General features: G+C 36.2%; 1 protein-coding gene across 13 annotated transcripts in view; it reads right to left on the reverse strand.

Moving 5' to 3' along the window:
* STXBP5 (syntaxin binding protein 5) overlaps nt 1-23,221 on the reverse strand; it is a 114,410-nt gene that overhangs the window by 52,247 nt on the left and 38,942 nt on the right. For 12 of the 13 annotated variants that reach the window (XM_037390873.1, XM_037390872.1, XM_037390876.1 and 9 more), the window contains exons 6-9: nt 15,909-16,043; nt 14,787-14,850; nt 11,328-11,411; nt 763-886 (exon numbers count right to left, since the gene is read on the reverse strand). In XM_037390873.1, coding sequence (XP_037246770.1) covers nt 763-886; nt 11,328-11,411; nt 14,787-14,850; nt 15,909-16,043 — 407 coding nt within the window. Of the gene's footprint in view, nt 1-762; nt 887-11,327; nt 11,412-14,786; nt 14,851-15,908; nt 16,044-21,138; nt 21,260-23,221 lie in introns of all 13 variants that reach the window. The other variant, XM_037390884.1, reaches the window with a different exon arrangement.

Consider the following 23,221-nt stretch of genomic DNA (forward strand, 5'->3'; position numbering starts at 1 on the left):
GAAATCCACACCTTCCTTTTTGCACTTGAGCCCACAGCCAACACAGTAAACATGAACTTGCTGGAGGCTCAGATAGGTAAATCAGGATGCTTAACTATAGCATCTTGTACTACAACTGTAACTCACAGATGGAGCTGTTAGATTCACACTTCAGAATCTGAGGTAAATAAGGTAAGACATGACTTAGACACATGCATACCATGTAAACCTGGCATTTTTATAATTTTATTTTTTTTTTTATGAGCAGCAGCATATTTCACAGAACAACATGTAATGTTAACTCCCTAGATTAACATAAATGTAGGCTTCTCTGAAGTGGGAACATCTTAACAGATGCTAGTCTTACTCTGTTACAAACCTTTCCAAGAATTTATATGGTAATATACACATTTATACATGAAACAGATGCTTGATTATATGTATTTTAAACAACATATGGGATTGTAATGTCAAGTAAGTGACAAAAAGTAAGTCCTATAAAATATGCATTAGTTAATTTTGAGATCAATGCCATTGTGTGAAAGGAACGCTTAAGTTCAGAGATTTAGACAAAACTGCACTGATTTGGATTCTAAGTTCATGAAGACTTTTTAATGAAATTATTGGAATCTCATTTGACAGAGAAAGTTTTTTTTACTTGCACTGCAAGTACATTTTTAATACTTCGTTTTGCAAAACACACTACTCTTCGAAGTTCTCCGTGTTTAAGTTGTCTGTGTTTTAAGAGCTGTCACACACAGTAGGCATCCATTTTCATCTTACCATGTGGAGTGATTGTCTGGAATGGTTTCGTAGGAGATTTTACATTCCATATGGTCAAAGTACCATCTGAGTGACTACAAATAAACTGTTTTCCTTCATGATGCCAAGCCACAGAGTGTATAGCCTACGCAAGAGAAGAGAAAAGCCAGTACAGCATAAGTTGAGTAGCTTAGTATCATTTTATCCTTAACTCCTTGCTCAATGACATTAGACAGCAAAAGGAAATTAAAGAAAGTACTAATTACATCATGCTGCTCTTAGTATGTCCTAATTCATCCATGGTAGGTTTTCTATTCATAAGTACTTCTTTCAGACATATTTTATCCAAAAATACTGCCTTCATTGTAGTGTAATGTACATTTAAGGGTAAAAAAAAAAAAAAATCCTCCTTAGAGTGTAGCATTAAAGTATAAAGCAGAGAATACCTGCAAGCACTTATTGAGCTTTGCTAACCAGAATCATTTTGTTATTGGGAAAAATACACTGCCATTACAAAAAAATTCTACTTGATGAGATTAAGTCAAAGTTTTAAATGGCATTTTGGGGTATCTGTGGATATGCACAAGAGGCAAGCACGGGCTGAGAACATAACCAAAATGAGAACTGAAGCAATGGTAAGATTTTTTGGAGATGATAAAATATTAGCTTGAATAGCATTCTAACGTTGCAATGGCAGTTTTGAGGTACAGGAAAGTGTAGGAGTCTACTACTAAACCTTTCCATGAATACAGTAACATATTGTATAATCATGAAATTACAAATGGAATGATAAAGCCATGCCACATGAAATCTTACTGCAGAAAAAAGCAGATTTAATGACATCTAGTTTCTGCCTTAAGGCGAGAGAAAAGTAAAAAAATGAAGCAAAGAGTACAAATAAGGCAAAGAGGTTAACTAGTAAAAGATTAGTACCATTTCTGTTTCCAGCATTTCTGTTAGTACATGTAGACATCACGAAACCGTTCAGCAATGTTCAAGGGAATTTTAGTTATAGCATGAAAATATCAATAAACAATGAAAACCCGAAGTATTTATCTACTACCCAAAAGGTATAGAAAGACACATTACCAAATATTTAAAAATTGTTTTTATTTGCCAACATTGCACCAACAACAAGGATCAGCATGTTTCAAAGTGCAGATTTGGTAAAGCAAAGGCTGCATTTCAAAATGCTGTTTTCACTAATAAAAGAATTTATCTATCCAATGGTTAACAATACAACATAGTAAGTCTTAAATACTCTCCCATGTGGAGTCTAACGTTGACAACAGTTGGCAACCCATAATGTAAATGGAACAGTTTTTGATACATGTTTATGTAGAAATAGGTCTTCATAACCACTAAGAAAGTAAACTTTATAAAAGGAAAAATAAATCAGAGAAATGAACACTTTTTCCTTTTCCTGAAAAGAAGGTCAAAAGGAAAGAAATTCAGTAACCCATTACTGTTCAAACAGCATTAATTCTTAAGAACATAAAAAGATCTGATAAACTGAGCACAAAGGAAAATGATTACTGCTATCACTTAATTTCTACAAGGAACCTGATGGGATGGAAAGAATACTGAAAGAGAATGAAGCCTTTGGCTTTAAGGCTATTTATGGTCTAGTTTTATAGAGTATCTGGTTACATTTAGCAATACATCTAAATATTTAAAGCATAAAAAAAGCAGCATGTTTTATGTATTTTCAAGATACTCCAACTAACAATTCTGTGGGCTGAATATGGTAAATGGCACTAGCTGGTTGATACCAACAGCTTCAACGACCAATCCAAAACTCGTAACTGAGAAATCATCCCAATACTCAAGAGCAAAAGTTCTGACATCTTTTCCATGGTTAATATTAGTGCTAGAATGTGAAGGAAAACATAACATCCAAGACAGAAAAATTGGGCAGAATCCACTGCGGCTGCAAATCTATACGTAGAGCTTCTTAAACACTAAAAAGCCCCTAGGAGCAAAATCTCCTCCCCCCCTCCCCTCCCCCCAGTATTTTACACAAAACTTGCTGACTCAGAATAAAACTCCAAAAGTTTTCATCATAATTCTCATCTTGATGTAAAAACTTCACCTTGTACCCTTTTGGTACTGTAATGCAGCAGCATGCTTAAATCAGCTGGTGCTGATTCAACTGAGTCTCAAACTTTTTTGTGGGAAGTACCACTGGTCATACGGATTCCAAACAGACAGTAATCCTTTATGACAGGATCATGCACTAGTACCACAGAGGGCTGTTGCTATATTTAAGGCACTAGGCATTTGTATCTTTAAGAGGAGGTGTCTGCACTGGTAACCCAAATCCTGACCCCACTAATATTCTGAATACTTCCATTTACAAACATGCACCAAATACAGGGAATCTTTACAGGAACTTACATAGAGAATGCTCTGTAAGAAAAACTGTATTAAATAAATATTTATATTTACTTAATTATAACTAAAGTTTTCTCATCAAAAGTATTCATGTTACCCCCTTCACTTTGACACTAAGTTAAAGTAGCTGTTCTCGACTATACAGAAGATAGTTACGTGTTTTCTAGGAAAAAAATAAATCATAATTGAATCTTACTTTTTTGAATAACAAGCCCAGCACAATTAACTGTGATGTCCTACATATGCCAAAACTTAACCAGAAATGTAGAAACTAACCATCCTAGAATATTATGTGGAGACAGGCTGTGCAGAACGGAAGCCTCACTTTCACTGGCTGTTCCAGAAGGATTATCCCATGTAGAAAAGTGACTGCTATACTGCCTGCAAAGAAAGTGACCATACCTGATTTTTAAAAGGAAATGTTCTTGCAGTGCCTGCAACAGTTATCTGAGGAAGACTGTAGGACTGTGAAGTACAATAACAAGTAAGAAACTGAAAAAGTCTGAGGGACAAAATTAAAAACATTTATATGCAAGTCTCCTACAGAAATCTCAAGTAGATCACTCATGTTTGAAGAGATTAATGCAGGTTTAACAACATTTTATGAAATTCAGTTTTGCTGCTGCAATAGCTTGTCAGTATCCCCAGAAACCACTACTATTTCTTGGTTCTTTAAAGAGGTACAAAAAATAATAACTCTAAATACAAATACAACCTTTCAATTCAAGAGATAAGTTCATCAATAAAGACCCGATTTTTGATCATAGTATTCAACCAAGGAGGTTTAACTGTTTCAATTCATGAAACATATACAAAAAAATCCCTTTCTTTTCAATTCCTGCAGACTTATTTTAATTCAGAACAGTCTGAGACCATTCTTCATATCCTATCTTCCTGCAAGACAAGATACATGCAGAAATTTGACACTTTGATGTGAATACAAAAGCTATAATTTAAGCAGTTTTCCCTGTTTCTAAGAGACTTTTTAACCCCCTTTCTTCTAATATCAGGTCTAGACTGCTGCAAATACAGTTGCTACAACTCAAAAGAAAAAAAATATCTAAGTAAACCGGCTTTTTAAAAAAATAAACTATTATACACCTCCTTCCTTTAAGTATAACACAATCTTTGGCAAAATGTTTTTGCATACTTTCCCACAGGAATGCACCAGAAGCATGGAGAATTCCCTTCTTTGCTCTTTGGATTTGACCATGATCCCTTACTCTTGTATGCTGTTAACTGAGCTTGGAATAAACTGTGCATGACAGTTAATACAAGATTAGTTACTCTGCAAACCAGACTGTTCACTGTAGCCTATTCTGACTTCACTGTCTTATTTCCATCGACAGGGACAGTATTTTCTGGTAAACTTGAACAGATGATGACACATACTGATTTTCTGCAAGTTTACCAAAATATTCAAAGCAAACACACTAACTCGGGAGTACCTATGCTAACTCTTCTGTCAACAGCCTAAAAAAGAAAGTGGAAAAAAAAAATGCTCCAAAAGAAAAAAAGAAAAAAGAATGTAGCTACTGAGGCTTAAATGGCAATATGTCATAAAGATTGCTTTCATGCAATGAAATGTGCAAGTGCCTAATGACTGCACTGACATGCTTTGGTTTCTGGCAAGTCACATATCAGGGTTGCTTTTTTCCCCACTCCTCTTAATCCCACAGGCTACTTTGACATGCTTTTAATGCTGTAAAATAATCTTACACTCAGTCATGTACAAGAACATTGAGTCTAAAAATAGTAATCTATAATACATTTGCTGAGTTAATGCTATCAAAGCTTACTTTAAATGAGAACAAAAAAATGCTATTTGAAGGATGTACTTTATTGAAAAACTAGTTTTAATTTTCAGAAGTTGCACTTCAAGTATTTTAGAAACAAGTTAATAGGAGAGAAATTTATTTCTTTAATGACTGAAAATACAGTACGGGAAATGTTCCCACTATAAGCTGTATTCTACATAAACATGTAATTTCTTTTTAAATTCCCAGTGTTTGAACATAAAAGAATGACACAAAAAGAATTGATAATCTTATTTTTCCACTAAGCTTGCCCAAGACAAAAAGGATGTTTTATAAGGAAAGGGTTTCCAAGCAGCTTTCTAAAGAAAAGTTCAGTCACTACAGTTCCATTGTCACAGGTAATTTCCTTCCAAATTCTCTGAAAAAGAATGTTATGTTTGTGCATGCTTCTAACTAATTCTAAACACACAACATATTACTTTTGTTATAAAAAGTGTACAGTACTGTCATTTCAGGACCTCTCATTTGTAACACGGGAAAATGAAGAATAAAGCCTAAGTAAGTTTCCTGTTACAAACTAGAATGTTGTGGAAGAAAGAATACTCCATAATCAGAACTAATACTAATCACAACCTAGAGCTGCATCCTCCAGCCATGGTTAAGCAGAAATACGACTACAAGGGTTTTAGGGGTGGTGGTGTTAACCACCCTATGAGCATGCCTGTCCTTGGGGTGAGTGCTCCTAGTGTTCTTGTGCTGCAACTGCCAGAGCAGGGTGCTGGGCAAGCACACATGTTCAGATAGGAAGAAAGAGTGGACTGTGTTCCACTAACCTAGCTTTCAGAAAACAAATGAGACCGCCCCACTACGTCATGGGAATTTGCTTCAAGAAAGCCTCCTAAAGGTCAGGTAATTTGGAATGAAACCAAGCAGGAAGCTACAAAAAAACATAATAGGATTCAGCTTCTTCCCTGAGGAAGTTGCACAGATGTCTTTCCGTAAACCTCTAATCATGCAGGAAGCTTGACCTTCGTTGTTCCTCAGCTGAGGAAGATCATAAAGGATGACATTTGGATCCCTTCACACATCTAAGGTTTGATTCAAAAGTAGTTGCATCAATTGATGGTGGTAGGCTGCACAGTCCCTCAAGTTACATGTTTTAAGACCAACATCAACCACTAAGCAATGACAGGGGAGACTAATCTAATGGCAAAGTTTCTAGAAAACAGTCTTTATGGTATCAGTGTGCCTGGCCATCCTGTTCATGATACCTGATGAAGCCTAGTCACCCATGAACAACCGCCATCACTCAAAACAGAGAAGTGTATTTCACAGTACTGCTATGAGACTATGACTGCACAGGTGGAGAGGATCCAGGTCCAGGGTCCTGACAGCTCTATCTTGTGTCTCGATGTCATACAGAACTGCAGCTGTACTGTAGTGCCAGGCTCTGCTGATGTCAGTCCTGCAACTCCCAGCAGCAACAAAGCTCACGCCCCAGGTAGAGCACTGTTATTTCTACTAGGCACAGAATCAGTCATCGCCTTCGCAACTCAGTAGTGATGGACTTTATGAAACTGATGGGACTACACATTTAACCAGTACCAGAAGAATTACTTGTTTTCAGTAGGGTTAGAGCCATAGAATGTTTCCCTGGTTTATTATTCCCCCAGAATAAGCAGGCCTGATTCACCAAACAAGATCCTTCTGCAACTCCCCCCTGCCTCCCCCCCCCGCCCCAACTTCAGTGGTCTGAGAGGGTACAGTCAGGGGGGAAGAAGGCAGACCAGATGGCATCTCCTGTGTCTGATGAGCAGCTCTGCACCAGATCTCAAACATGACAAGACTGGACTATGTTGCTTTCTTCTTACTGGTTGTGAACTCCATGCTTAGAAGAGCTCTCATCAAGAAGTGGAGAACCAAGGACATAAGCCCCAAGGTTTAAAATCCTGCTCCTGCTACAGGGCAGGATGTCACAAGCGTTACCCTCTGTGAGAGAAGGGGTGAAATGCCTCCATGGATGGAAGACAGCCCTTACAGTCAACATACAAAAGCCACCTGTGGTAAAGCCACCAAACCAGGAAATTAACAAGAAACAAAAGCTAGAAAGACTCTGTGCATAGAAAATAAAGTTTACAAAGTTTGCTAGCAGGTAACAAAGCGGCAGAGAGCTTTTTCTGCTCTGTGTCACACATACCAGAAGCAGAGGAGATCTCATGAGATAAGGCATTATCCCATTCCTGCTGGACGCTGTGTATGCACTCTCTTGAGCAACGAAACCACTATGTTGCCAGAAAGTCTGAAGATTGTCCTCAAACTTTCAGTTTTTACATGCAATGGGTCTTTCCAAATGACAATTTTCTTGGGTGAGCGGAAACAGGGGACAATTATACTGTGACTTCCTGTATAGTCACAGTATTGATCCTGTGCAGCCACAATTGATTATGGAAAGGTATTGCTGAGGTGCTCAGGGTAAGACTGCCTTTTGGGGCAGCACAACAATCTTAGATTAGACTAAGCTAAATCAATAAAGTTCTTGGAAAGGCAATACAATACCTGAATTACGGTACGCTACCTAATTATTTGTAGTTGGGGACAGAAGGGAGAAGGAACTAAAGAAATTAATATGGCCACAAACTTTTTAGGCTCCTTCATTATACAGGGAGCACATGTCTTGCTGCTCCAATCAACAGGAAAAGATATTACAGAAAATCATTCAAGATCAAGCTTAACTCTAGAAGTTATGAATTGTGTTACATCCTGGCTACATCTTTGTAAAAATACTTTGGTTACTTCTATTTCATATCTTAAAAACCAGATTGTGTCACATCTTTCTTAACCAAAGTTTTTCAAATCTGAAATCAGTATTACACGTTCAGAGAAAAAACCTAACATCAGCCTCAAATATGGAAGAAAAAAACCCAAGGTGCAGTTAAATTTAGAATGGACACGCATGAAATCACTTCTCCCTAGAACTGTCTACTAGTTACTCTCTTACTCACAGCCTCAATTAGCTCTACCTTCCCTGTGTCCTGCTCAATTCAGTCAGTACCCCTGGTTTCTGATTTTCTATTTTACTTTAATATCTACAAAACTGTACTAGCCTGTCACTGAAAAGAATTATTTGCCTACTATATATTATATATGTATTTCATTTTTGGCTAAGTATTTGAATTTCTAAGTTATTCAACTAGAATGAACAGGTTACCCTATTAACAGGATTCCAATAATGTCGATCAGGATTTTTCACGGTATCAATTACAGTATTACTTGTTTAAGACTCAAAAAGGTTACCCACCTTTACACAGTAACCTCTTTCCGCTTTAAGCAAGTGAGAATGCTTTTCTCTTTTCTGTTAAGGAAGTTGCTTATAAAAAACTAGCAGTTTTTTTTCTTATTTGGCAACATCATTTTATTCTTTCAAAATGCAATAAAACCCCCTGCTTCTTCTGCATTTAACATTTACATTCACTTACTCGAAACTGTGCTAGCTGAAAAACAACAAGAACAGTATATTTATATAGGCCACTAGTCAGCACTGATCATAATATGATTAGAAAGACAACATTATGGAGCTGAATAATTGTTTCACTGACAAACTGAGGGAGATTCTCCATTTTTGCAGCTAAATAGAAAATGAAGAGGCACTGGAGAATAAAATGAAATAACGATACAGGAGAAGCCCCACCTCACTCGCACACACACACAAGAAGGACAGATATCTATATATAGCATACATATAATCACCCACTTTCTGCAGCTTTCTATTCATTATCTTTTCTGTACCCGATAGGATCTTCTCTCAAGGCCATTGGTCCAGAAACAATTACAGCATGCTCTGCAATGGCATCTTTCAACAAACACACATTTTTCAATTCTGTTACACAAAATTAATCTTTTTATTTCTATGCCATTCAGTCCAGAATCCAGAAGAACTTGAAACTGCCTAACTATATCAAATCCAAATTCAAAAAAGGGAGATTATTCTATTCTGCCTTCCCTCTTAGAATATTAGATATAAATAACTTGCCCATTGAAGAAGAAATTCCTTGTCATACACTGTTAAATGGATGAGAACCAAGAAATTATTACTGCATACAGTAATTCTTTTTCCTTTCCAGAAAGGTATTTTTCTTAAAGGCCAATCTGAACTCACAGAAAAAGCATACTTGGAAGACTTGAATGGCCAGTATTTTTAAGTAACTTTATGTATGTTGATTCACAATAATGAGAAAGTGAAACTCATCAAATTCACTCTATAGATCTTCATTTTTTAACTCTTCCCTTCCTATCTGTTCCCAACTTATGATAATGCACATTTCTTTATCAAAGTATCTGACCTGAGGTATTTCATTACCTCTTCTACAACCTAAACCCAAATTGAACAATTAGATGCATTCACTTACAAATCCTAAAGTAAATCAAAGATGAAACAGCTGAACTACTCACTGCTGTTTGCAACCTCTCAAGTCAGGGTTGGTTCAGGAAGATGACAAGTATGGCATCAATTTTTACACAAAACCCCAAGGAAAACAGGATAAGCAGCATGTCTACCCTGGGTAAGTTTCGAGAAACCAGCAAAACTTTAATAAAGAACAGAGTTAACAGACATATAGAAGAACATAATATAGCAGGTAAGAGAAGTCAATATGCATTTTGTAAAAGGAAATCATATCCAACAAACCTCCACAAGCGTCGTCAAGTGTTAACAAGCAATGCAGCCAATGGAAACAGCAATTAAGTTGTCTGCATAACTTTCAAAGTCTTTCAACAATACCTCTCAAAGGAAACTAAACCCAAACAAACCAGAGATCCTTGAGCAGATGAATAATTGGTTAAGGTATCAAGAAGTAAAGCAACCTAGAATAAAGACAGGCTGGCAGCAACTGATTAGTTCATGGATGAAGTCAATAGGTAGAGACCCTCAAGGATCTGTGCCACTCATTTTATTCATCAATAACTAAAATAAGAACAAGCATATTAAGGTGATAGGTCTGCTGACACTGCTAAGGCATATTCAAGGTAGAAATCAGGATTCCATTGAAGAACTGCAGAGAGACTTACATTTTTTTTGTCCAACTACATAAATGTGAAGCAATGCATAAACCCAGTGGACTTTGAGCTGACAATTAACACTGAAGAATGAGGTTAGTTTTATAGTAGGTTGTTCAAGGAAGTATCTGCTTAATGCTTGCAGTATCAAAAGGCTAATGCAATATCAAGATCAAGAGAGAAAGAAGAAAACGCCAAACAATTACTTCACATCATAAATCCAGCATGCCCACATCTTGACTATGCTATACTATGTTTCTCTGTTATAAAACAAAGATAAAAATAGAATGGTTAAAAAAAAGAAAGTTAGAGGAAAGACGTACAGGAAGAACTCCATTAAGACTAGAAAAAGATGGTAGAGATATGACTAAGTTTATGAAACAAAATGACAGAGGGAATTAATTCGGTACATGCAGTGAAACCAGAAAGTAGAAGATTTCTTTTCATGTAACATACTTTGAGGCTTATACAGACATTTCTGAATACACAAAGATACGTCATTCAGCTCTGATGATCTGAGGCTTAGACTACTTCAGAGACTCCCCCTTCAAAGAAACCTTTCATTGGTAGAACTAACACACAGAGGCATGAGTACTGAGCCAGAACCACCACAAAAAAACCCCCAACAAATCCTGTCTTGTGAGTTCAGTGCAGAGCTAAGAAAACCACACACACTGTGATACAAGAAACAAGCCTAGCTAGTACTGAACAATGATAGTCTTCACAATCAATGAAGTGTAGTTAAGACTGATTTTATGTTTTTTTAAATAAAATACATCATCTTGCGTACTATGTTGATTGATTTTTCTTAATCTAAGTCTTTCAAAAAGCCTACATTCTTTTAAGAATCAAGTTTTATAGAAATAAATGCCACTCAGTTGCCTTTTTTTTAAGCCTCCCCCAGTTTTATTTCAAACTTTGATCTCACCCTACAAAGAAAAGGTGTATTTATAGAAATGTTCTAGTGAAACTATTTAGTGGCTTCTTCCCACCTCCCCCTCCACTTTTCAGAATATGTGAAAGATTAAAAAAAAAAATAATTGCTAAACCACCCTGCTTTAACTTAAGACTCAAGCTCTTAACACAGGTGAAAGTCACACTCCTCAAACCAGAAAAAAAAATATCGGAAAGCCATCCCCCCCCAGTTAGTAAAGAAATCCAGTCCATGCCACCATTCACTGCTTCACAATCTTCAACTCAGTGAACACTTATTTGGTCTGAAGTTTCTATTATTCAAACACTATGGCTCTTTTAGGGAGTACCTACAGTTTCAAAGAGACGTATTTATTGATCCATTAGTGACAGAAGCAGAAGAAACTAAAAGAATAATAATTATTAGAATAGCAAATCCTCATAGGAAGTAATATAGATGAAAAATATTACCTCATCATGTGTGTATCTGTAATCTGCCTTCTTTGACTTCAGATCCCATAATACCACTGTTCCAGACTCAAAGCCAATCAGAAGCTGCAATAATAAGCAGATATATTAAGTCTTTATAAGGATAAGCCAAATAATACCTTTTGTAATACCTGTAATATTACAGCATGTAATAACTGAAAGTAGTTAGGAAGACAAAAAAATTAGAGAAGCAGTGAAGACCCTCAGTGTCAGAGAGGTTTACTTTGTACTCATCGTTTTCTTAAACTTCCAGCAAATACAACTCACATACAAGCAAAATTAGAAAAAAAAATAATGTATTCTTCTGAAGAGTCTTTGGAAATCCCTTTGAGTTCCAGAAAGATTAATATTAAGCTTTCCTAAGTGTATTCCTTCCTTAGTGAAAATGGGGGGGTTGGAAAAGAGAACTTTATTGTGGATTTTCTTCACTGAAATTTGTTCTGCTTAGATTTGCTGGAAGAACACACTATCCTTCCTGAAGTTGTCTATAAAGAAACTATGCAATATATAAGCTTTCCCCAGTTGTTAGTCACAATTGAGATAACTGACTAAAGGAACACCAAGAACATTTAGTTGTTAAGAGAAAGAAAGCTAGAAGGAAATTAAACAAGATAGTTTTCTAAATCTTTTTGCTAGAAGTAAGATTAAACCCTTTCTGCATGTTTTTTTTTCCAAATTGCTCAATGATTTGCCCAACATCGTTGAGTAAGTATTTTACTCTCCTATCTTAAGTGACAAGGAAAACAAAACAAGGCCAACATAAGGTAGTAGTAACAAAACTGGCACTTGTTAGGTAGAAGGCGGCAATGCAGCTTCATCTTTCATAGCTGCTGGATCTACTGTGACATCTTTCCTTCGAGCAATGCTGCTACAGCAGATGCAGCTCCTAGCATTTCGTAGCACGCCTTCACTCTCATTTCTTTTTCCCAGCATGGACATACAAAACCGCCAAGTGGTTGGCTGCTGGGATTTACCGGCTGTTGAAGCAGCCTATTTCCTGTGAGCAAACAGAAGTGCCCTGAGGAATGCCTTTGTATCACATATAAGAAAACACTGCCTTCACATACATGCCATTGTAGTCAAGGATAGAGATCTAAATCAAGGCACCTAGAGGTTTTGTCTGGACAGTCTTTTCAGCATGTTAAGATTTACAGTGTAGTGTTATTTCCAGTATGAAAAATAAAACAGGATCTCTTTCCACCTTACAGATAAAATGTTTGATCTATTACAGTGCTATATAGCACTAGAATACGCTAAAAATGTTAAGACACATTTGATCTAGTAAAAGTATTAGATTTTTTCCCTCACTACAGTGTCATATATACTATTTTACGTGATCTTGCTTATTCTTTTGTAATTTTTGTTTTAACTTTAAACATTAGAAAAATCACAGTGATTAGAAGGCTAATAGCATGAACAGATTTTAAAAGTGAGTACACAGGAGGTTCTTGCAACTGTACAGGTTTTTCAGCAATATTTTTCTTATGGGATAGAAGATGAGTGCAAGGTCAGATTCTAAAACATCAGATTGATAGCCTGGTTGATAAAACAAGTAATTCCTAAACTTTATTTAGCAATAATTAAATGTGGGGTGGGAGTGGAATACACCAGAATAAGTAGTTTGTCTTTTCTTAAGTTACCATAGCTTCATTGTGTTCATATCCTAGAGTCCATGACTCTGGAATGTGATTCAAACCTAATCCTGCAGAGAAATCCATTCATTATGCACTTACTGCAGTAAGCTTCACCCCAATGAAAAAAACTCTACTCATTAAATTCTTCTTGTTGGACTGAAACCTCAGGTGTCTAGGATACAAGCTTTTAACCAGCATGCTATTAAAACATTCAAACTACTGCTGAGACAAGAGTATCATTCCCTCTCTCTTCAGTTTTATCCACCACTAACATGTCAAATGAAAGGCAACTAAATAAAATATTTTTTTTCCTGCATATATGGTACAGCAGTAAGGAAAATTATTTTCCTCCTTCTTGAAGATTCTTCACAAATGGGACTTCAAAACTCTAGGATATTTTTGAGACATTACACTGACAAAAATAATTCAGAATTTAAGTCATCAATCTTTTCAATCACTTATACCTGATTAATCTAAAGTGGAGTCATTAATGAAAATGTGTTTAAAGTGGCATCAAGGTGTCTCCGGCTAAATTGTAATGATACTTTTATCAGGGGTCCACAAACTTTTGTTAAAGACACAGGTAACACTACTGTTTTCAAATCCTTTCATATTTTGCTTTACTCCTATTGTAAAAATTAAAGAAAACCCTTCCTGTTTACTCTTCAGTGTGGACCAGGGGATCTGAACAACAGTAGATCGCTAAAATTTGCTAAACAGCTATATGGAACACACAAAGAGGCTGAAGATCCTTCATAGAGTGGGTGAGTTACGTGATCCCATCGCAAGACTTGTAGAAGAGGTCTGTTACCTGAAGCAGTGTCTTACAATCATGACTTTAGTGGGGAATGTATGATTTTCTACTACAGTAATTACTGTCACCTAAAATGTTAGTATGTTGCCTTTAACTCCTTGCTTTCTCTTTTAATTTTTGAAGTCTTCACTGTGAACTAAAGTTATGGGTTCTATGTTGGTTTTGCATAAGCCTCATAACCAAATGTCCCAAAGCAAAGGGTAATACCTGTAGATTTCCTTTAGTAATACAGGAGGAACTCAAGACCATTGACTTTATAACCCAAGTTCTTCTTTGTGGCTGCTATATCTCAGGACATAAAAAGTTACACATTGATGAAGCCCTCGCAAGACAGTAAAACTTTTTGTCAAGATAAAAAGATTATTACGTTAATACTAACTCAAAAGAAGAAAGAGACAAGTCTAATACATAGCTCTGTCCTACATGTTTTAGTTTATTTTTCTGAAGTATCTAGTTGTACTACAGGCCAGTTAAGTTTTAAGCAATTTATAATCAATAGATGCTGTTTGCTAAATGGGAGTATGTCAAACCTCAAACTCCATAAACTGCTAGACCAAGTACATCGTATCCCATATAAATAAGCATTTTGAAATTAGGAAACAGCAACACTCAAGAGCATTAAAGTTTCTTTAATTTCCATCCCACTATTTCTGCACTCAGGTTATGACATTTTTGGTAACATCTTCATTTTTTTACTACCATAAAGTTCTTTGCTTTTTTTTCCAAGATTTTTTACAATTAAACACTTTCAACTGTGTTTTCAACTGTTTCCGATTACAAGATACATTCAATTATGCTGGTACTGTGTCCTACAGTCATGTCTGCACCCTGCTTCATGTTATTTTCAGAGCCTACAACTTTGATTTAGCCTTCTTTTGTTTTCAACACTGTACTCATCTCTGCTTAATCCTTCCTTAAAAAGCAGTGGTAGTAATACTTCAAAAAAAGAAGTCCTGCTTGAAAGTTTTTGAATAGTCTTTAAACATATCGTACCTTTCCTTCATCCATTGGATTGTCACTAATGTGGACAATAGGTCCTGGGTGAGATTTGGACGACCTAAACAAGAAATATTTCCATTTAATTAAAAAAAACTCTCCTGCCCCAAACTGCATCACAAAATGATTGCAAGTAATACAGATTCTGCAGCTATACACTCCAATGTAAGCAATCTATTGACATTTCAGCATGGAATCACTTTTATCTTCAATCCCATAAATTTCTGTTTATTTCTAGGCACCTAGTTCCTGTCTTTTTATAGGAAGGACAGACTTTTTTACTGCCTATTCACAACACAGAAAAAATTGCCATTACTTTTACAATCACTGTCTTACTGGTTTTTGTTACAGAATTGACATAGTTGGATAAAGCATTTATTTTTATGCTGGAAAACAGGTCTTGCCTTTTTGCATAAACTGCCCAAGCTGGGCATTGTTAAAACACCACAGAGTTAAGACTTTATGTTGACTTCCTGCTACTGAAGCAGATGGACTAATGATAATTGTGTTTGTTGAAACAGCCTTTGGCAAGTGATGGACTTCACGGACCTTTTCAAGATAGAGAAATTATTCTGGAAACAAAATAACAGCACAGGAACAGCAGCACACAAGTATATGTTTTCAGCAACAAAACACTGTATTTGCATGCACAAATTTATTATTTATAAAGGAGAAGCAATGACAATAGCTGTAAAATAGACTTTGCTCTTGAAATAAGCTTATTTAAATCCACACTTTCAGCCAGTGATTTTATACTCAGCATGCGTATCTTTGTACTTTGGGCTTTAACCCCAAAACTGCAGAAGTGACATGCCTGCCCAAATACCAACCACATATTTTTCTAGTTCTTTATCACCACAGATAATTATTTTTATGTCTATTGCAGGCACTATGATAAAATAGTGTTACAGGCAGAAACATAATACATTAACATTTCACATTTATGAAAATAAAAAATTTTTACATGACTATTTCTGTACATTGATAGTGTGTGTTTCGTGTAGGGAGACTAATATGGAGGCCACTCTAGGTAACAATGACTTTTCTACAACTGATGTTAATAACATCTGGGATACTTCTGCTCCCTCCCCGCAACAGACAATACTTGATTAAACTCACAGTTCAATGGCTTTATTCCACATGATGACATAGCCCGAGAGAGTAAATGATTCCACATTGACAATGTGAATGTTTCCTCTTTCAGTGCCCACATATAGCCATTTACTTTGGAAAGGCAGATGACAAAATGTAATCCTGAAAGAGAAAGCCACCAGAAAAGGTATTAAAGTCTTTTAGATATCCTATGCTTCACGGTCTACGTTGCCAAAAGGTGGAAGAAAGGTAATAGGCAAACAAGAAGAAATAAGACCAGTTACAGGTAGAAAAAGATAACAAAGCCAACAAAACCCAAAAGCTAGTAACAGTACCAGCAGAGAACTCTTCCTTGACCTTAACTCCAGCGCAAATATTAATAACTGAAAACTTTGTTATTGCTGTCCTCTTGGGTCCTGCTTATTGCTTACTATTTCTTCAAAACTGATAAAGAAATAGTGTCCATAGGAACTGCAGCTTCGGAAGTATCTGATTTCCCTATACAACAGAAATCATAACTTGAAATTGGTCTACAAACCTTGTGGAAACTGTAAACCCTAAACCATTTTAACCTGTCAAGGTCCAAAATTGAAAGTAACTGCCAAACTACTTGGACTATCAAACTTGGGCTTTCAGAAGTGTTTCAGTGATAAGGTAAAATAATTACTCAATGGAAATTTGTTCTGTCAGCTCTAATCCTTAGCTTTACAGATTTTTTTTGTTCTTGTTTTCTCCCAGTTGGACTCCCTTCTTGCTAAATCCATGCATCAGTTCACCAGCCTGTTAATTATTTTTATGCAAAGAACAGCTTTAGATCCTTTGCATTAGATGCTGTATAAGCACACTTAACTTCAGCATAAAAGCAAAGGTTAATAGCAGCAATGAAAAAGATTGCTACTGGCTGAAAAGATGTTAAATTGTATTACAGGTTTCAAAAGTTAAAGCTTCCATAGTAATACTACCTGGATCAAAAGTGTACCCATTTACTTTTGATATCATTCATTTCTTTCTAGTTAGGGAATACAGATCACTCAAGCAACTCTTCATCCATTTTCAAACTTCCTTGATTTCTTATGCTTGAATACTTAAACCAAAAGGCTGCACTAACATTTTCATTGATCTTTCACAGAAAAGAGACTATATACAAGTTTTAAAATGTGTAAGTTACAACTTCTTCCAGTTCACTGAGTATTTTTACTTAGCACAGTAATCTGCAAACACCACAGGTTAAAGACTTTAGTTTCCCCAGTGTCCTTGAAATAAATACTTTATTGGCTGCTAAGCCACATACATCTGAACATGCACTTCATAGACAGGCCCCAAAATCTTACTGCCCAGTGGCAGAGCTCCCATACTACAACAGGTCATGGGGAAGAGGAAAGTGATGCAGCATAAAAACATAAGCCTTCAGCACTTGGCAACACCACAGCTTCTTTTTGTGCCAGCACTCCACGTGCCAGAAGCAGCTGGCAGCCACATCAGTTGGATCTAAAAACATGGCCTAGCAGCCAGAAATAATATTCAGGAGTAGGATCATGGGCCTATCTGTCTTGATCTGTTAGTTAATATTGCCAATTACAGTTGCTCAACACTTGTGTTACAAAAACAAATTACTTCATATCATTTAAAGGTGGGCAAATGTAAGTGGGGGCTGCAACTTCGATTGGTATGGCAAAAGGGCAAAACTTAAAGCATCCAACTCCTCAGTACTCTTGACACTCTTCTTGAATATGGAGCCATACCCAATTTACTGCCTTCTCCATGCAAGCGAGATGAATTTTGCCAAGAGTTTGCAAGCACTGTAATGTTTCCACACTAAGTAAAAAGTAGAGTTGAACAAGTAACTTCACAAAATATTTGCAAACTCAAATGCAGGAGGTTGAAGAGACTTCAAAATTGTTAAATATAGGCATATATAAAACAGGGTTCTTAACTCTATCCTTCAAAGCATGCTTTTACCAGTCTTCTACAATCAGAAAAATCTTGTATGATTTTTATAGCCTAAAAAATATTTCTTAGAGCTTGTTTCACAGAACTGATAACTAGTTAAATCCAAAAGGAATTTGTAGTGCTAAACCTGTTATAATGGAAGAAATCCAATTTCACCTTGAATGTGGTAAATATTACTCCATTTACAAATATAATTTGATTTGCTATTTATTTTCTTAATAGGAAAATTATGTCCTCCAACTTTCAGAAGTTCAGTAACATTTGTCTAAAGTGATTAATTTCAAATAACTAAATTTTAGCAATTTACAGAACAACATTTCCAATGTTAAGAGTCCACGTACTGAGCTTCTCTCTCTTCAGCAATTAAGGCTTTGTCTTAAACTATGTAGATTTTAAACAACATTGTTATATATAACAGATTTAAAGAACCTCTTAAAAACTAAAATCCAGTGAAGCTATGACCATTTGAAGGACCAGTGATGACAAACTAACAAGTAAATATACAGGCCATGTTCAGTGGCCTCACTTGCTCCATCGAAAATTGGACTGAGGATTAAAGGGATTCAGAGTTGTTTCAGAGGATGGAAACAGAAGGTCAAGGTCTTGCTTATTTGATACTTGACCAAGGACAGCATTTATTATTTTTTTTTCTGAAACATGCAGATTTTTCATTCAAAAACTTATTGTTTTGCAACCACAATATTAGAATAATATACTCTACCCATAACGTTTTAAGTTCAGCAGAAGTGGAAGACTACATATAATGCTCTGGCCATTTCTACTACCCCAGCATTCTTCCCCCGTCTCTCCCTGCCCACAGATGGATACATATATAAATGTGGAAAACTCAATCAGTTGTTGGGAACAGATTGAAAAGACTACAGATACATTCAACACAAGTAAAAGGTTGTTTTGTGAGTCTGTCTTGAATTCAAACTGCCTGAAAACAGTGTATCAGTAGAAAGCAGAGTACCATACTCCTCCTCTCCTGTATTAAGCCATTCTGGTCAAAACCAGAAGCATCTGTGAAAGATAGAGCACTTTTGTGCATCTAAAGAGACAACCTGAGACTGACTGAGCCAGGATCACAGAAAGCAGACTTCTGCAGGCACCTCTTTCATGGCATAAGAGATTCCTCACATTACCTCCAAGGAAATTTCAGCTATCTCAATAAATATAGTACGTTTTGTGAAGCAGATTGTACTGTTGGCATAATGCAAGTATTGTGCACAGTACTTTATTTCAAATATTTCACTTTTGCATACCTGTTCAAAGAAAAATCCCTTTATAGATAAAAGCAATGCTTTAAAGAGATATATTCTTTTAATCCGAAATCTACAGTGTGATTCTGATATATGCTAAGATTACTGCTAAAATTAAGTACTATTATGCAACCCCAAAACAGTCAGGTACAGTACTCTACTGTAGCTGTACTTTTCCTTAAGCACAAAATCTTCCTCTTCACTGTATACCTATCTGCAAAGCCACTCTTTTCCCTGTTGCACCCTTCGAAAAAACAAAGCCACAAGAAATTTCAGTTTCCTGTTAAATGAATTTGGAAGACCTGAACCAACAGTTCAAGAAAACCAAATTATTTTTTTAATTATTTTATTGAAATTATTTTAAAAGCCACAGAAAACCCAGTGGTACACTTGCAGTGGAAAACATTGATAAAAGAAAACCTCACAAAATTCTTGTTTTAACTTTACTTAAAATATAATTTGTGCTGTTGCTTATGGGAGAGTATTGGCAGCAACAGGAAAGTCTTGAAGAGGCTGTTTGTGAACTTACTGAAAGGATTTCCTTTAACTGAAGACCATGTGACTTCTCTAACTTAGTTAAGAAAAACTTTAATTGTGGTTGTTTCACAATGTGTATCAAAATAGTTATCATAGCAAGCGATAGTACTCCCTAGAGGAATTTAATTACAAAAATATTAAAGAATATAATTTATTAAATACTTAAGTCAAAGCATTACACTTTTAAGTAAAAATTACAGGCTGCTATCCTGAGCATATTATTGTAACAGAAATCCTTCTAAATTAATATTTACATTTCCTTTGTCTACTACATTATGAAGTATTTTAAGTTCTTAAGAATTTTCCACTGCTTTTAAAGTACAGTGACAAATACTGATGAATGACAAACACTGATAATTGGTTTTATTTTCAAGTCACTAAAACTATTTCTAGAACTTCAGGTTATCATTATAGATCTGCACTTACTGTACTTACGCTAGCTGCTCAGATCATTATTGTATACGCAAAATAAAAGTTTTCTAAAAAGTGTGAAACTACCAAAGTTGTGTTCTGCATACCTCTATCTCCAGCCTTTCATACATGAGATAGCCGTTATGTAAAATTCAGAAGCTGAAAAGTCCATGTCCACGGTCTCTTATCAAATCTTCAATGAGCATAAAAAGTCAATAGCCAGTGTCAGAATGACATACTGATGGAAGCTAGCAGTGGCTGTGATTTTGCCACAGTCACAAGGAATCCATTTCCAGATCTAGTAACTGCAATAAGCTTAATACCTACCTGTACAAAAAAGGCCTGAATGGGCAGAAGGGACATAAAGAGGAAGAATTCCTCTTCAATATATCCCAGAATTGTCCCCCCAAAAGACCATGTGGATAAACACAGTATATCATAGAAACCGGACCAGATACTTAAATTCTATTTATACCCCATAACAGCACTCCAAATGATGCTTCTCCAAATATGGTCACTTCCAGGGCTGTCTCTAAAAGCAGCTGAGAAGTACCTACGTTAAGTATCTAGTATACACTAGTGGTGTCAAGATGGAGTAATGGGGAAGCAAGAGCCAAGAACAGAAATAGAATTGCCACTACTGATGTGATCAATACTGGGGCCATTTAGATTATTTTCCAGAAAAAGATTCCATTTTAGATGTTTTTAGGTTGCTGTACGTATTCCTGTTTTTATGATATAGTATCCCTAATATATTTCATGACTTACATGTTTTCCTTTATGGAGTCACATTTCACCTTTTTTTTTTTTTAAGATGGCTTTTCAAGCTTCAGTTGTACTTCACTTGGAAGGGGTTTCCACATTTTTACTTATACACAAACAGAAAAGGGCTGCTTCACTGCTTGTAATGCTGACAAAAGACCAATACACATATGCCTTTCGAGTCAACAGATCTGGAAACTAAAAAAATTTTTTGGTATTGAAGGAATTCACATCAAATACCCTAAAGACTTCAGAATCTCTTACCACTGAAAATTCCCTGCACTACACTGTTATGAGCTCCCATAGGCGTATGACATGACTCAAAGTAACCAGACCTTTGGCATCAGAAGACACTTGGATAGCTTGCTCCAACTCATACAGTTCAGGCTGAACAACTCATCGGGGAAGTCACACACTACAACTTAAAAAAACGGCCACGTCAGAGATGTAGCTTTCCTGTGGGAGACAGAAGAATTATGCCCATCACTGGTGGAGAAAAATCAGACAAGCAGGGCTTAAAGACCAGAAGATGAACTCTGCCCAGGAACACGGCAGTTCCACTCACACCACTGTAAAAATCAGTGTGCAAGGCAAACAGCTAACAGGACAACAGAGACAGTTTAAAAAAAAAATACCCGTTTCTTTGAAACCTGAAATCTCAGAGTAATAGGACTCAGCACTTAGGTTCTGCCTCAACGCCGAAGGCAGCAGAAGGCAACTGATGCAACTGCAGTTCCATCAACCACACTGACAAGTGGGGCTGTCTGCATACGCAGCTTCAAGAAAATGTTTTCCAAAGTAATCTGATCTTGTATGAAAGAAACATTAATATTTGCAGCAAATCCAGACAGTCAAGAAGTTCACTTTCTCCTGCTAACTTCTTGAAACAAGATAAAACTCCTGATTACATCATTTAGTGGATCACCATTGAGTAACACTTCTAAGCCCACCAGGTGAAGAGAAGGCTTTATATGACACCACAAAGGCAAGCAGACCCAGTGAACACTTCCTTTCACTCTGAAGAAAGCTGGTTTAAAAAGTGTAAAAAACATACTTATGTGTGAAAAACTTGGTTGTGTCTTATATTAGCTTGTATTTGGTAAATCATTGACTCTGCAAAGACTCCAAATACTTAACTTCTCAGACCTGTTGTTTGGATGCATATCTGTAATCCTCCTGTTACACTACAATCCTATCCCAAAACACACAGGGCACAGGGGAGAAAAAAGAGCCCTCAGAATGGAAGTGAAAGAGTGATATTGATACAAAGAAAGGGGAAGAAAAAACCCCCACAAACAACGTCTATCATCACCTGCTCTCTCAGACAGGAAAAGCTGCATGTCCTTCTGCTATCCACAAAGTGGCAGAATTGGTCAGTTTATACATTCAGTGAGGTGGAAGGAAAAATCCTCCCACAAGTAATATCTGCTAATACACAGGCTGGGTACAAAGTTAAAATATCTAACCAGGTAAGGTATGTGTCATAAGATTTCAAAGCCTTTTTATTAATAAGAAGTAAATACAAATGGGATTTTTCACTCACTGTAGGCAGAGTGTGTTTTGAACATAATGCTAAAGTTGCTGTTTACAGCACCATACAAAACGAGAGATACTTAAAGAATAGTTTTGTAACTCTGAATTTTGCAGTTTCATGCTGAGAAAAACCATTTAAAACCCACAGCACAAAAGTTGACATATTAAAAATTAAACTTATCAATGCATTCATTGATCAATATGCAAAGCACTCGCTAAACACTCAGTTCTATTTTTATGCTATGATTCTGGTTCTTGTCTTTATGCTAAGTCACAAAGCAAGTAAACTATTTTTTTGGCATTAAAACAGGGAATCTCAGCTCCAGAAGGATGCAAAATATCACACAAAAGGTAATTAAACAATTTTTCATACACGTAAAGCTGATTGGTTTGGGGTTTGGTTTGCATCAAAGGAGATTCAAATTTGTCATCCCACACCTTTTATTTTAAGTCAAGTTTGTCACTTCACCCTCTCAAATGGGTTCTGTGGAAGTCCCTGGCTCATCAGTGATGTCTATATGACTTTTCACATCTTAGATCAGCACAAAGTTTAATACTTCCTGCATGGCAAGAAAACTAATGCCACACTGAGTACCTCTCTCAACATGCTTTCAAATATTTACTCTAACGAGGTGTTAACTATGCTTATTTCAAAGTTACTCTAGCCTAATACTACTAAGTCAAACCAAGTCTGACATAAGGCTTGCATTACATGTGAACACAACAGTTTTACTATGTGTAGGATATTTATACAGGTATCACAGAATGGCGAAGTCTTTAAGGGACCTCTGGAGATAACCTACGCCAACCCCCCTGCTAAAGCAGGTTCTCCTACAGCAGGTTGCACAGGATTGTGTTCAGGCAGGTCTGGAATGTCTCCTGAGA

The sequence above is a fragment of the Falco rusticolus genome, chromosome 6 (genome assembly GCF_015220075.1).
Source record: "Falco rusticolus isolate bFalRus1 chromosome 6, bFalRus1.pri, whole genome shotgun sequence".
Lineage (NCBI taxonomy): Eukaryota > Metazoa > Chordata > Aves > Falconiformes > Falconidae > Falco > Falco rusticolus.